This window comes from Tauraco erythrolophus, chromosome 4, assembly GCF_009769465.1.
Source record: "Tauraco erythrolophus isolate bTauEry1 chromosome 4, bTauEry1.pri, whole genome shotgun sequence".
NCBI lineage: Eukaryota > Metazoa > Chordata > Aves > Musophagiformes > Musophagidae > Tauraco > Tauraco erythrolophus.
This window is the reverse complement of record NC_141468.1, coordinates 88,155,759-88,169,985: the sequence shown is the minus strand read 5'-3', so window position 1 is coordinate 88,169,985 and position 14,227 is coordinate 88,155,759. Positions and strand designations below refer to the sequence as shown.

At 50.6% G+C, this 14,227-nt stretch overlaps 1 protein-coding gene across 1 annotated transcript; it reads right to left on the bottom strand.

Annotated features, from left to right (window-relative positions):
* Positions 1-2,861: 2,861 nt before the first annotated feature.
* LOC104374996 (solute carrier family 2, facilitated glucose transporter member 3) lies at positions 2,862-13,454 on the bottom strand. Its single transcript, XM_086610695.1, has 10 exons — positions 13,354-13,454; positions 10,677-10,772; positions 9,183-9,343; positions 8,617-8,857; positions 8,290-8,452; positions 7,467-7,654; positions 6,988-7,092; positions 6,446-6,547; positions 6,013-6,216; positions 2,862-5,523 (listed from the first exon to the last, which is right to left on the bottom strand). The coding sequence occupies exons 1-10, from the start codon at positions 13,366-13,368 to the stop codon at positions 5,308-5,310; spliced, it is 1,491 nt and encodes a 496-aa protein (XP_086466821.1). The 5' UTR covers positions 13,369-13,454; the 3' UTR covers positions 2,862-5,307.
* Between the last annotated feature and the right edge of the window lie 773 nt (positions 13,455-14,227).

Here is a 14,227-nt window from a genome sequence, read left to right as displayed (position 1 = left end):
CATGTGACCATTTGCTAAACAAAGACTCAGTGGTGCAACACAAGCAGAAAACAGCCTTGGCAGGTCAGTCATGTGTCTGTCAGACACGCTGAAGCCATGTCTCATGGAGAAGGAAAAGACAATTCTTGAAAACACTGTATTTTAGTGGGGTGTAGCATAGAAACTAGGTATACCATAGCAAGTGAATTGTTTGAAAACAATTACAGACAATGCCCCCACCAGATAGGGCATCCTTTTAAATAGCACTAATTACACTATTAGCAATATATTTTTAGGAAACAATCAATTTCTTTCCTAGTCTAAGCAAACCTATTTCCCCAAGTGCTGTCTCCCCCCAGCAGCACACTACGAAGACAACTGCCTGATCTGGTATCTCACATTGTAAAGACAGGGCCAGGCTTAAGTGTAAGCAGGACAGACCAGAGCCACATACCTCAGGTTTTCCAGTAAGTCTCAGATGTCTTCAAAGGACCCTTCTCAAAGTGAAGAAAACTTTGGAACTGTGTCTATGGTCCGGTCTGCAGAAAGCCTGAAAAAAACCCATCAGTAAATTAAAACCCATCAGATTAAGTTTTCCGTGCAACTCAACGTGTGTTTGATCTACCTGCTGGCAGGACCTTTCTCATCACGTGTACAGCAGGAGAAAAGGTTGTAGCAAGTCACCTCCTGCTGCTGCTCCATCGTGGCCCCACCACAACGGCATCAGCAGAGTGCCCACACCTTCCTTCCTCTCATATGAAACCAAGGATGGCACAGTACCCTACCAAACCTGCAAATGTCCCTTCTTGGAGGGCTACTTTGGAGCTTTGCTTGGAGGTAAGAACTGAAGCACTGCTTGGACTCTCACTCAGGTACCTTCCCCAAGAAGAATCCCCATGATCTCCCCAGCTACTGAGACACCTGGAACTTAAAAAGAACAGATACAAAGATTTGTGCACAGAGCATGCAGCTGTAAGGTTTATCTCCAAAAAAAATGTTCTTTCACATTTTTTCCTCACAGAAATCAACTGCTTTTCCTGTCTGGTACACAAATGTTTGTCAGAAATAACACATGCAGAAAGCAATAGATGTTGGCAGTGATCGTTATCATGGTGACACTTGTTATCATGCCCCAGCCTGTAAAATGGCCCTGAAGCCTTCTATGTGGTTGATGTCACTGACTCTTGGGGATCTTCTCTTGTCCACTCAGCAGTTTCCCTCCTAGAAGGGCTCTCCAGTGATCCAGTTCCTCACACACATCCCAAGGCCTTCTGGTTCCACATCAAGGCTTCCTGTGCCATTTGGGATTTTTCTGGTGGCAACACCTCTACCAACCACTGCTCAGATGGGAATGCACTGGAATAGAGATGGAATCCGGAGCGGTCCTGACCTGGCATGAAGTCCACCTCCAGCAATATTGTGACATCTGAGGCAGAGCTGACCAGCTCACAGGTGTCGTAATGTTGGGCAGAGAGAGGGGAAGTGGCAAAGGGAGGGGGTTTCCTCCAAAATCATTCTCTGGTTAAATTTTCACTTCCTTCATGATCACATTCTCCTTTTGTGCTCACTTGCTGCCTTCCTCCCTTCTGTTTCAGCTCCAGTCAGGGATGGGATGCAGAGACATGGGGTGTTCTGCTTCCCCCCCAGAGGTGATACTTCACCAGCTCTGAGTATCCCCGAGAGGTGATGTGGGGATATCTGCAGGGAAAAAGCCCACTGCAGCTAAACCGTAGTCCCACACACTGCACTCCCTCTCAGCATTAAATGACTTTTTTGTGGGGGATTGTGGTGGCCACAAGAACTGCCTACCTGCCTGTTTGAATGCAAAGACCAGTTTCAGCTGAAAACAACCCATTTTCAAGCATTCAAACCCTTTAAGTGCAAACAGCTTCTCCTTTTGAAGCTTCCTTACAATTTTCAGAAATATAATAACCACATCTAAAGCAAAGACTCATTCTCCAACCAAAAGTTCTCATAAACTACACAAAACATTAATTTAGGGCTCAGTGCCCCACGTGCTTTGGCCCTGGCTTGGAGTTATGCTGAGCTTTTTCAGATTTTACCTTGTGCCCTGCTCTTTCCTGGTCACTTTGTGCAGTCTGCTGACTCCAGAGGAGCTGCATTAGCCCAGTTCTTCCTCTAGACTACTTTGGGTTCTGTCATCTTGTCCTTCCTCTCACTTCCCTCCATCTTCCTCTGAAGGTTATTTCATCTCCTTACTTTTTCATCAACTGCTCTCAGTTTCTGCCCATGAAACACAGGTACAGACTTCCTGGGCTTGCAAGATGCCTGTAGGACAGGGAAAGGAGCACAACAGAACAAGAGTTTGCTGCACCATAGCAGTAGGTGGGTTCTCAGCACTCCCTAGGCAAGAGAGCCATGGGTGAGAGCACCCCACAGACCTGCCAGTGGGTCAGGAATGCCCCACCTTCAGGGCAGAGAAGCTGAAGACCACTCTCAGAAGAGGGCAGTGGCAGAAATCTCAGGTGGTTTAGCTCTGGGCAGGATTCCTAGCCTCCAGCCACTTCCCTCCTGTCCTGTTACAGAGACATTATTTGGATGCAAACAAAAGGATTTGGGCAAACAAGAGCCAGAGCAGTGCATTATTTTAAAAACCTTCTAAAGAATAGTAGTAGGGAAATTTATTAAAGTGATATGCATGGAGGCCAAGAGAATGTCATTTCTACTAGACTAAAACAGCAAATCCAGGGCGCTGATTAGCCAGAGAGGTTGCAGGGCAGAGTTGGAGACATTCCAAGGATGTATTCCCAGGCTGTGATAAAGGAGTCAAAAACCAAAGACCTACAGGGTAAAAGGTAAAATATAAACCAGATACTTAGTTCTGTAATTTTTATTTTAAAAACGGGAAACAACCACATTAATAAGCATATAAAACCCATCCAAAATATTCACAACGCTGTTACAGAAAAAGAAAACAACACAGATACCATGTGAGAAAGACCTACACGTTTCGGCCCAAGCCAACACACATCTCTGATGCAAAGTATGGAATGCTCTTATGCACAGCTGTAGGGGGAATTTCCTAACATATAGATGCCCATATAGAAATATCATGGCTGGGAGTGCAGGAGGGTTAAAGTAAGGGTACAAAAAACTGCGTAACTGAGCCAAAAAATGAAAACTGGCAAAGTCATCTATAATAGTTCTGACAATAAAATATCTGGCATGGAAGCCTGATAGAAAGTTGGGGAAAACTGGATCTAATGGGACCGCGTTGTGCAAAGTCAGAGTATTTCAAATGAAGTCACAGGAAGTATTTCACAGCAGCAAATTTTACTGATCTTTGCAACTGTTTCTCACTAGGGAAAGCAGAAGTGTCATCACTCCAGTTACAGAAAACGCCAGGATCCATGCCCCCAGAACACACATCAGTGGGACCTTCTCTGACCTGCTCTGAAGCACTATGTTGCTAAAAAAGCTCGGGCTACCCATACTACAGTAAATTCCTGCCTTTGAGCCTTTCTTCCTTTTACCCACCTTGAAATCTGTGGGCCTGCCTCTTTTCTAGGATATCCAGCGAGGAACTCCAGCATGAGTTTGCAGGTACAACTGAGCCTGATCAAGTCCAAAAACACTGAAGATCTTAAGAGCAGGAGTTCAAATTGGACCTACCTCTGTGCTCCCTTTAGTTAACTCGTGCAGGTCTGCACAGCCACAGGCTGGAGTTCGGCTCTCTCAGCAGAGCACCCCTTGATCTGCCTTCCCAAACCACACCATGGTCACTCAGCAGCAAGGGAGGTGGACACACACTCGGGATTGCCCAGCAGTGAGACCAGCATCTACTGGTGTGCTGTTACTGTCTGCCATATCCCTTTAACAGGGGCAGTATTACGGACCTGCACACATCCACGCAGCACGCTGCGCACTAAGGAGCACCAAAACATCTTGCAGATCTTCCAGAGAGGATAGATGGGGCAAAAAATCATTTGGCCTGCAACCAACCAGCGATCTGAACACTGCTAAGCCAGTGAGTTCCAGTAGCTCTGGTCTCTAGTCCTGCACCTCTGCCTGTCTGAGCTTCCACATGCCATAACTGACCATGCCCATGTCCAGAAGGGTTATGCTACACACCTCTAATATCTATAAGAAAAATTGCTATGAAAATACAGCTTTGGAAAATAGTTCTTATCCTCACATACCTTTAAGTAACAACCCGCAAATTTCAGACTTTCTGACCTACTAAAATACAGCAGAGAAGGCAAAAAAATCCCAATTTTTTTTTAAATTAAGATAAGGAAGGAAAAGTTACTTTCTGGTTTGCAATCCCTACCCTCAAACATCCCATACAATGCTTAACCATGACTGAAAACATAAACTAGCACCACTCATTTGCTGCAATACCACGCTTTCCAATCCAGACTCGCGAAAAATATTTAAAAATGCCACCTAAAAAACCCCAGATACCAGAGATTCTGGTGGACATACATACCTACCTCTTCTCACTAGTATGCAATTCTTTGACTTTCTTTCCAGAGGGCACAAATAAAGCTGATGTGCAAATCGGCTCTGTCGTACATAACTTCCAAAATGCCCAATTCTCCTGTTTCCCACATTTCTCCTTTACGGTCTTATTGCACCTCAAGTCTACAGCATCTTTTGTTAGAATAGCTATTTCTCTTAAACATCTTCAATGTCATTATCTGTACACTTTTGTACACCATTAAAAAAATAAATATTTACAAAGTGACATACAAATAAATAAACTTAAGTATAAGTATGCTTTCAGTCTGTCTATACAAAAAAATAAAAGCAGGAAAAAATATGCATGTAACTTGGTCCCCTTTTTCCTGAGGCTGAAAAAAGTGCACACTGGATAGGAAAAAGCAAGGAGATGGCTTTTTTTGGTAGGCTTGTTAAATCCCAGTGTAACACTGCACACACGCACACGGAGTCGACTCAAAGGGCCGGGGACTTGAGTGGGTCACTTCAACTCACTACAAAAATAGTAATTAGATTCAAACACGTAACGGTCACTGCGTGCATAAGGATGTTAACCCCAAACAGCAACTACGGGTGAGAACAGCAAAAAAAATTGGCAGCTCTTCTCTCTCCATGTTTGTGACAGGGAAGATGAGATAATTTTTGCAAACGCCAGGTGCCTTCCAGTACTTGAACACGGGATCACCCACATCAGATCTGCTTAACGCTGGTAAGCCCGGCGGGATGGGGGGGCATGTGGGTGCAAAGAAGAAAATAGCAGCAATTAAAGGGGGGGAAAAAAGGTCCCAGTTCTCATGGTTTTCTTTGCTCATTCTTTTAATGACTCTCTAAGCACGCAAGAGTCGAAGAACGGGAGTTTCAGGAATCTTAGGCAACGGCTTTGTCGGTTTCTATGCTGTTCAGCTCCACCATGGGGTTCTTCTCTACAGGGGATGTGGGGCTGGCTTCTGCTCGGCCTTCAAAGCCCCTGGAGATGTCTTCGAAAGTCCTGCCCTTGGTCTCCGGCACTTTGAAGAACGTGAAAACAAAGAAGATGACCAGGAAAACAAGGAAGATGAGGAAGACATAGGAGCCACACAGTTTCTGCAGGGAGGACAAAAGCAAAATATTTTCATTTGAAAAGCTCATAGACCTAAACTCAAAGTCATTTGCTGTTGACAGGTCAAAATTCTAACATCTTCCTCCAACTATGCATTTTTAAAAATGACATCAGGCTCCTGTGGGCTTCTGAAATGTTTTCATGTTCCTGAGGGTGACCATACCTGAGGCTTTTAAAAAGCAAAGCTTTGAAGTGCTATTTAAGATGGCTCTTCCAACTACCTGTAACCTACGAGCAGTTAAGACAGCAAAATATAAGGTGAGCCACAACACTCTGAACCTTCAGTAACAACCAGAACACAGAGTCAGGGACCTCTGGAAGACTAAGCAGCCCCCTGTTCAAAGCAGAAACATCTTCAAGGAGCGATCAAGGTTGTAAAGGGTCATCTCCAAGCACAGAGATTCTACAACCACTCTGGACACCTATTGCAACAATGCAGCACTCTCACAGTGCTTTGCAAACTGGGTCCTTACCTCTGCATAGGGGAAGAGCATTCCCACCAAGAAATTAGAGGTCCAGTTGGAACAACCAGCCACTGCCATGGCTGCAGGGCGCGGGCCCTGGCTGAAGAGTTCTGCCACGATGAACCAGGGGATCGGGCCAGGGCCAATCTCAAAAAGAGCCACAAAGCCAAAAGTGGCAACAATGCTGATGTATCTGATCCACTCCACAATGTCCTGCAAGGGAACAAAACACCATTCAGCTGCAATTTGAGGTAAACGTGGCACTACACGAGATGCTGTCTCCCATGTCACAGCTTTCTCGGCTGCACTGTGGACACTGTGGCACACTCGGCTCTAGCCCCAGCTGTACCTGCCTACAGGGCAGAACTGGAGAGCTAGGCAGAGGCATAGTCTGGTAGGTCCCCTGCTGGGGTCAGCCTGGACAAGAACACTAGTTACTCACCTTCAGAGCTAAGGCGATGGTCATAAGAACAGCACACACAGCCATGCCGCCCAAACCAACTAAATGGAGGGTCCTGCGGCCTGCACGCTCGACCAGGAACAGCTGGAAACATGGCAGAAGGAGAAAAAAACAAAATCACAATCCGTGACCTTGGCACCAAGAGCAGAAGAGGCTCCCTTGCTCAGTGTGCCCTGCAGCTCTTTCTTGTAGCCCTCAGTGCCAGTGGTGATGCCGGTGTAGGTCACCAGGTTGCTCCATCCTTGGCAAAAGTTTTCTCTCTGGTCCTTGCTACTGCCTTAGCATTCTGTTCCCCCCATGCACTCCTTTTCACCCTCTCCCTTTCTTCTAAAAAGACAGCAATGTCTCTTCCTCCCCTCCTCTCCTCCCACAACGCTTTTAACGCATTCTTTTCTTTGCTCTCGGAGGCCATTGCCTCACCCAAGGCTTTGCCACAGCCTGGCTACTTGTCTTCAGTCACATCTCCCAAAAAAAAATCCCAGGCAGGCAAGTTAGCTCTTACCATAAGACCCTGTTCCACCTACCGACACAACAGTGAAGATGGTGTTCACCACGCCAGCTCCAATGGTGGCATACACAGGCTGTGTGATCCCAGCTCTTTCAAAAATCCCTGTAGAATAATAGAACACCTGGGAAGAGGAGCGAGAGTTGGACACGGTCAGGATTTCAGCGTTTGAGAGCATGCCTCTTGTTCCCTGCCTAACGGTTTGAAGGCCCAACAGGGAGTTTCTAAGAAGCACTCAACAGTATGAACCAAGATGCTTCCAATCAAGGCTCATTCACTTGATGCAAAGCTGCGATGCCTTTCCAGGGTGCGTATGGGTAAAGTGAAAGCCAATATAACCTCCACCTTTCACTTGAGCAATCTCTGCATTTATCACAAAACAGCAGCCTCCAGTTAAGGTGCAAAAAGGGGTTTTTTGGAAGCACAGTTCTCAACATCAGTGGCAAGTGCAGCTAGAGATGAGGGAGGCCCAGCAGAGGGGACAGGGAGATAACTCACAGCATTGATGCCCGAGAGCTGTTGGGAGAGCTGCAGCATGATGGCAATGATAATGGCTTGACGGTAGTTTGGAGAACGGAAGAGCTCTGGTATTGTGGCTTTCTTTTCCTGGGACATCTTAGCACTCTCTTCTTTCATCTCCAGGATGTCTTGAGACACATCTTGCGTACCACGGAGCTTCTGGAGAACTGGAGGGAGGAATCAAAAAATGCCAGGTATAATACACCCACAGCCAGGAGGTTACCGCCACCCTGCCCTGCTATTTCAGGAGGGCCCACTGGAAAAACTGGACCACCTGCCAGTCAGTGCCTGGGCCTGCTGCATGAAAGACAAAGCCTCTCCATGCAGTCTTGCTCATTTCTTCAACCCGAAGCCGAGCTGCTGTAATCAGCTCAATAACCAGGCACTGCCCACATTGCTTCACGTCCAGACTTACATTCAATCCCTAATTCTGCTCACACACTTGCCACAGCTGACTCCAGTCCTCTGCAGTAGGAGAGGGAAACACCCTCCAAGCTGCTTGTTAGATGTCAGATGTTCTGGCTTTCAGCAGAAGCTGACAGAGCTGCAGGAGCTGGCCCTGCTACACCCCAGCAGGTCAGGTGCCACTCCTCACTCCCTAACCCCACCTTGAGTCTACTGGGATGCCAGGTTTCTCATGTCTTCTGGCACTGGTGCCAGGTGGGAGGGTAGAGACCTGGTGCCCTCCAGGAGTCACACCCTGATGCACCACGGGCTCCAGAGTCAGTCCTGGCCTCCCACTCAAGTTCAGTGCAGGCTACGAGCCAGAGTACAGCTCTGCCTCTCAGAGATGAGTTCTCACCTGCTTGTGCTCTCTCCTCCTCCATCTTGTTGATCAGCAGGAAACGGGGGCTCTCGGGGCAGAAGAGAAGAGCCACACACTGCAGGATTGCTGGGAGAACAGTGAACCCCAAGAGCAGCGGCCAGAGTGCTTCAGTTCCCATGATTCCCTCCAGGCCAAAGATCTACACCAAAAATTGGAAAGAGTGATTAAATACTCCACTTCCTCGCCTCCACACCAGTGAGTATGACAGGACCACAGATCGCACCCAAGAGCAAGCACAGCTCACCTTGCCCTCCACCAGCCCCTCTGTCCCCTGAGGGTAGGATCAGGTTGCATTAAGCCTACCTGGGCCACCAGGATGCCCACAACGATGCCCAGCTGGTTGAGGGTCCCAAAGGCTCCACGAAGGCTGGTGGGCGAGACCTCACTGATGTACATGGGCACAAAGCCAGTGCAGAGACCACAGAAGAGGCCAATAATGAAGCGGCCAATGATCAGCATTTCCACTGCCTCTGCCGTCTTGGAGAAGGCCATGAGAGTGCCACCAACAAAGGCCAGGATGTTCACCAGTAGCATGGAGTTCCTCCTGCCAGGGTGAAGATGTCAAGACTGAGCTTAAACTGGCAATACATTTGGAAAATCCTTCAGAGAGTGGTAAACCTACCCATGACCCCCTCATCTCAGGGGTGGGAGGAGAATAGAGTAATTCTCATTCAGCTTCTGCCTTGACCTGCAACCCCTTCTCTCTTTCTACAGCTCACACATTCTTGCTTCCCCCCCAGCTGTCACCTCCTCCTCCTACTTCCTTCCTCTCACCTCTTCTTTCTTCCTCCCAACACTTCCTCCCTCCTTCTTTCCCACTGTAGAAAGGAAAAATACCCTAATGGCTTGGACCCCTCTTCCCAACTTACCTGCCAAATCTATTGACAAACAGGCTGACTGAGAAGGAGCCGATCATGCCTCCTACTGAGAAGATAGCCACAGAAAGGGACCACAGAGAGGTCAGAAGCTCTGAGGAGACAACCGTCCCGCTCCGTTCTGACAAGGTTCTGTTGAAGAAACTCCGGATGATCTGCAAGAGCAACCAAGTGGGGACAGAGTTACAATCCAGTGGGAGGCATTTTGCACTGGGGAGATTACTTCTGAGGTCTTCCTTCCATTTTCATGGAGGCAAGAAAGCATGACAGACCCTAAAAGTCCAGCAGGCAGCAACAAGTCATACAAGGGACAGACGAGGGTGCAGAAAGAAGAAGTTTTGTTGAGAAGTTCAGTAGACAGGTAGCAGTATGATGAGGGAAAGATTGCTCCACTCAACAGGGTGGGGGGCCAGTGATGACTAAGGAGAACAGACTTATCTTCTCAATGTTTCTGGATTATGTGAGTCACTGGTCATGCCCTGGGGTTGGGGGGGGGTTGTGTGTGTGAGAGAAAGCAAGAAACATGACCAGAGAATGGAAGAGAACATTTCTGGCAATACCAGAACTCTGGCAAAGGGACAGGCTTTCTGGGATGGAAACAGTTTAAGAGACACAGAAAGTCTCACTGAGCTAAGCCTGCAAGACCACACCATTATGTAGAATAAATCTTTCTTTGTCTCATGGAGACATGACCAGGCTGCATTGCTGGTTTCCCAGGCATCCTCTTTGATAACGAGGGAAAATTCTGCCAGGGCTGAGGGGGTCGTGGCCTCTGAGCAGCTGCCCCCAGCAGATGGCAGCAGGACATCAGCTGGGGAGGACCTCCCCCACCCCCAACGCGTGATGCCACAGCTATTCCCGGAGACAGGGTGGATGTGGTATTGGTGACTCAGTTCCCGAGAGAGAGGAACCATCTTATAGTTACAAGAACAGCACATTTCTCGTTTTCTTCATCTCTTCTTAAGCTAAAGTCATGAGATGATTTGGTCAGAGTGCTCCAGTCATAACCCTTCCACAAGCACTGAATCCATGCTTAACACAAGGAATGAATAAACAAATACAATAAAGACCTGAGATGGTTCCTGAGATAAACTCAACTAGACCAACTGCAATCCCTGCCGACTCTCAACTGTTTTCTGCACGCTGCTCATTACATTCCTGCTGCCACAACTGGTTTATTCTGACTCAGAACACGAGTGGCTCACGTTCTTCCACGCACCAAATACAGACCCACCAGGAAATGGCAGCTGGACTCCTGCCCTAGTCAACCCTCTGCACTCCTCATTAAGAAAATTAACCTCTACTCCCCAAAACTTTGCCCTTCCAGTCCATTGTTGTAGCAGAGACAGGGCTTTGAATGTCTTCTTTCCTTTATCAATCAGAACCAGACTGTTAGCTGCTTGAGAGACAGCTCTTCTCCTTTCTACACCTTTGTTTTCTCAGCAGCCCCTCACTCGTATCTTCTCCCCAACCCATTCTCCATCTCACCTTCTCGGGAGCATTGATGACACCAGTGTTGTACCCAAACTGGAGAGACCCAATGGCAGCAATGGAAACAGCATAGATAAGGGGTGCTGTGATTTTCTGTGGAGAGAGAGAAAAAACAATTAGTTAATTTGTTTATTCATGCTTTCTACACAACTCTCTCTCCAGCAGCTGCAGCTCATAGGTGCCACATGCAAGTGTGCCAAGGGCAGGGAAGGGGCTTTTATCCAGCAAGGGTGGGGAACCAGTAACAGAGACCCTGGAAAGGGAGATGCAACTGCACAGCAGGAAAAAATTTCTGTGACTATTAGGAGAGCCTGTCCGGACCTCCCCTTTATTGTCTCCTGACCTTCCTCAACTCTTCTCAGCTCATTAGTAATGAATACACTGGCTGCATTAGTGGCTGTTATTTTGGGTTGATCTGCTTTACAGAAAAGCTTTTGCTGATCTCTGGCATGTCATGAAACGAGGGTCTAACTCTTCCCCATGCCAACTGACAAGTTCCCAGAAATGGAATCTCAGATCTGCCCGTGAGCCATGCTGGCAGTCACTCCCAACAGTCAAAACATGCTCTCTTCAGCAACAGACTTGCTTTTCCCAGGCTAGAGCTTCCCAACCCCGCTCCAGGGCACCTGGCTCAGCCTCGCAGAGGCGGCAGCAGCGCTGCCAACCTTTCCGTTTATTTTGCTCGATGCTGTGGCAATACTCGTAATTTAAATGAAGCACAGTCCCTGGGATTTGAGCATGTGTGAATCTCTATTTATTAAATTACAATTAAAAAAACTGCTGAGCCCTCAGAGCCATAAGGGAAGCTTGAAGGTCCAACCTCACAAGTCCCACAGACTGAGAAATTTGAGTGTCAGCGAAAAGCATCTGACATTTTCTACATTTTTAAAGCTTGTGGCATTTATGCCAGCTGTGTTAGGGAGGTGTGTGGGAGCAGGTGACTCAGGAGTTTGGCACTGAGACAGCCAGTGCTTGAGTTGGCACAATTTGTTAAGATCATGTTTTTGTCTCAGGAAGAACTAGAAGCTTTTCCAAAAATATTAACAGTTCCTTTTCCAAGGCTTTCCAATTACTATGCTGAGACTGGCAAGGGAGAGAAAAATACTTCGTGGGGCCTACTGTCACAGCTCTTCCAGTCTCTCGCTTTCCAGCTCAGCTCAAGGAGCAAGGGTTCCCAAGGCTGCCCCAAATTTTTGCCAATAAGCATCTGCCAGTGCTCACACCGCCTTCACCAGCCTTTCAAGCCAAGCATGTAGGTGCTTCTGACCTGCACCACCCTCACACCAGTCAGGCCCCAGTAAACAGAAACTGGGGAAATTACTCTCAGGCATGATTTCCCCCACCTACATCACAAACGTCTCAGGCTGAGCTCTCTTCCTGCCGAGGTCAGCGATGGAGACAAAGGGGATATAGTCATTTTCTTGCCTTATCTTGGGGCAGATGATTCCCCGAGGTACCCTTCACACCTGACGGCACCCTAGGTGGTCCAGCCCTTCTCCTCCCTGCCACCCTCACGTCTGCCACGAGGAAATCCAACACAGACCACAGAGACACAGCTCTGCCAAAGCAGCTGGATGCCAGCAGAAGGGCACTAAGACACCCAAGCGCCCTCGGGACTCCCGGCCAGGCCGTGCCCAGCCAGCGAGCACCGCAGAGCCGCGGACAAAAGCGCAGCTCTCCGCGTTTCCACCCCGTGACTCGACACAAGAACATCCTTCCTTCCTCCCGAGCGCTGCTTTGTCACGGCCGGCCTCTTCCTCGGGGTGCGGCAGGGACCACCGGGCACCCGCTGTGCGGGCACCCCTTGGCCACCTGGCACAGCAGCTGTGAGGCTGGTTCTGTCCTTTCCACGCTCCCTTCTCGCGGCTACCCCCCACCACGGACATCCCACGGTTGAGCCGCCCCCCCCCCCCCACCGCGATGTAACGTACGGACCGTTCGTCCCCGCTGGAAGCGCCTCAGTTCCCAAACGGGGGCTCGGGCACGGCACAGGCCAATGGCTGAGCTCCGCGCACCGGCGAGCAGCTCACCCACCGCCCGCGGGCACCGGCAGCGCTCGTTATCCCGGAGACACCTTCTCCCGACCCCCCCGCCCCGCTCCGAGCCGCCTTGGCCACACGCTCCCCCTCCTCTGCCTCCTCGCCGCATCCCCCCCAACATGGCGGGGCGCGCCGCCGGCCCTGATCCCGCTGTATCCGTGTCGCTAATCCCCCGGCATCCCGGCTCCGGGAACCATCCGCCGCCTCCCCCCGGCCCGTTCGTGCCCCCCCCCCCCCCCGACGCACCAGCACACGCAGTCATTAGCTCGCCCCGCGGGCGCACGCCCCGCTCGTAGCTGCGGACGAACCAAAGGCTCCGTCCGCCGCTCTCCCAAAAAGGGAAGAGGGATCCCTGTTTTTTTCCTTGGAATCTAAAAACACCCTTTACGAAAAGCCGCAGCAGCTCTGCCCCAGCCACCCGCCGAATGGCCGCGGTTTGCCGGCATCACACCGCATCCCCCCGCCCCGGCGGCACCGGACAACGACGCAGCGACGAACCCCGACCGGCCGCCACGTCCCCCTCTCCCCCGACCCTCCACCGACGCCCCCGGGCACCCGAGCGGCGGCCGCCAACCGACGACCCCCCCCACTGGGGCTACCGGAGGGGGGGGAAGAAGCCGCGGTGCCTTCCTTACCTTTTTGGCATCCATCTTCGGCGCACAACGGCTACCGGAAAACGGCTGCGGCCAACGGAGCCGCCGCCTAACGGAACCCGCGAGGACACCGAACCGCTCGCGCTCCGCCCCCGCGCACGCCACGCTCGCGCTGCGCCGCCGCCCGCGGATTTATGCGCTCCGCCGCGCGGGGCCGGGCTGCTGGGCGGGGCCGGGGCGGGGCTCGCCGGCATCCCGGCATCCCGGCATCCCGGCCGGAAAACGGCTGGGAAACGACGCTCGGAGATCACGGGCTTCCAGCTGGCACCGGCGGCCTTCCGCCGGCGCGCGTGCCGAGCGGCCGGGATGCGGCCGCGGGATGCGGGAAAGGTCACGGGTGGGGGGAGATGCGTTTTACCGCACGTTTAATGCCACGCAAATCATGGAATCACAGATGGGTTGGGCTGGAAGGGATCTCAAAGCTCACCCAGTTCCAACCCCCCTGCCATGGGCAGGGACACCCTCCACTACACCAGGTTGCCCAAAGCCCCATCCAACCTGGCCTGGAACACTGCCAGGGATGGGGCAGCCACAGCTTCTCTGGGCAACCTGTGCCAGTGCCTCACCACCCTCTGAGGGAAAAATTTCTTCCTTAGATCTCATGGAAATCTCCCCTCTTCCAATTTAAAGCCATCGCCCAGTGTCCTGTCACTCCACACCCTTGTCCAAAGTCCCTCTCCAGCTTTCCTGTAGCCCCCTTTAGGTACTGGGAGGCTGCTATAAGATCACCCCGGAGCCTGCTCTTCTCCAGGCTGAACAGCCCCAACTCTCTCAGCCTGTCTCCATAGCAGAGGTGCTCCAGCCCTTGGATCATCTCCGTGGCCTCCTCTGGACCCACCCCAGCAGCTCCGTGTCC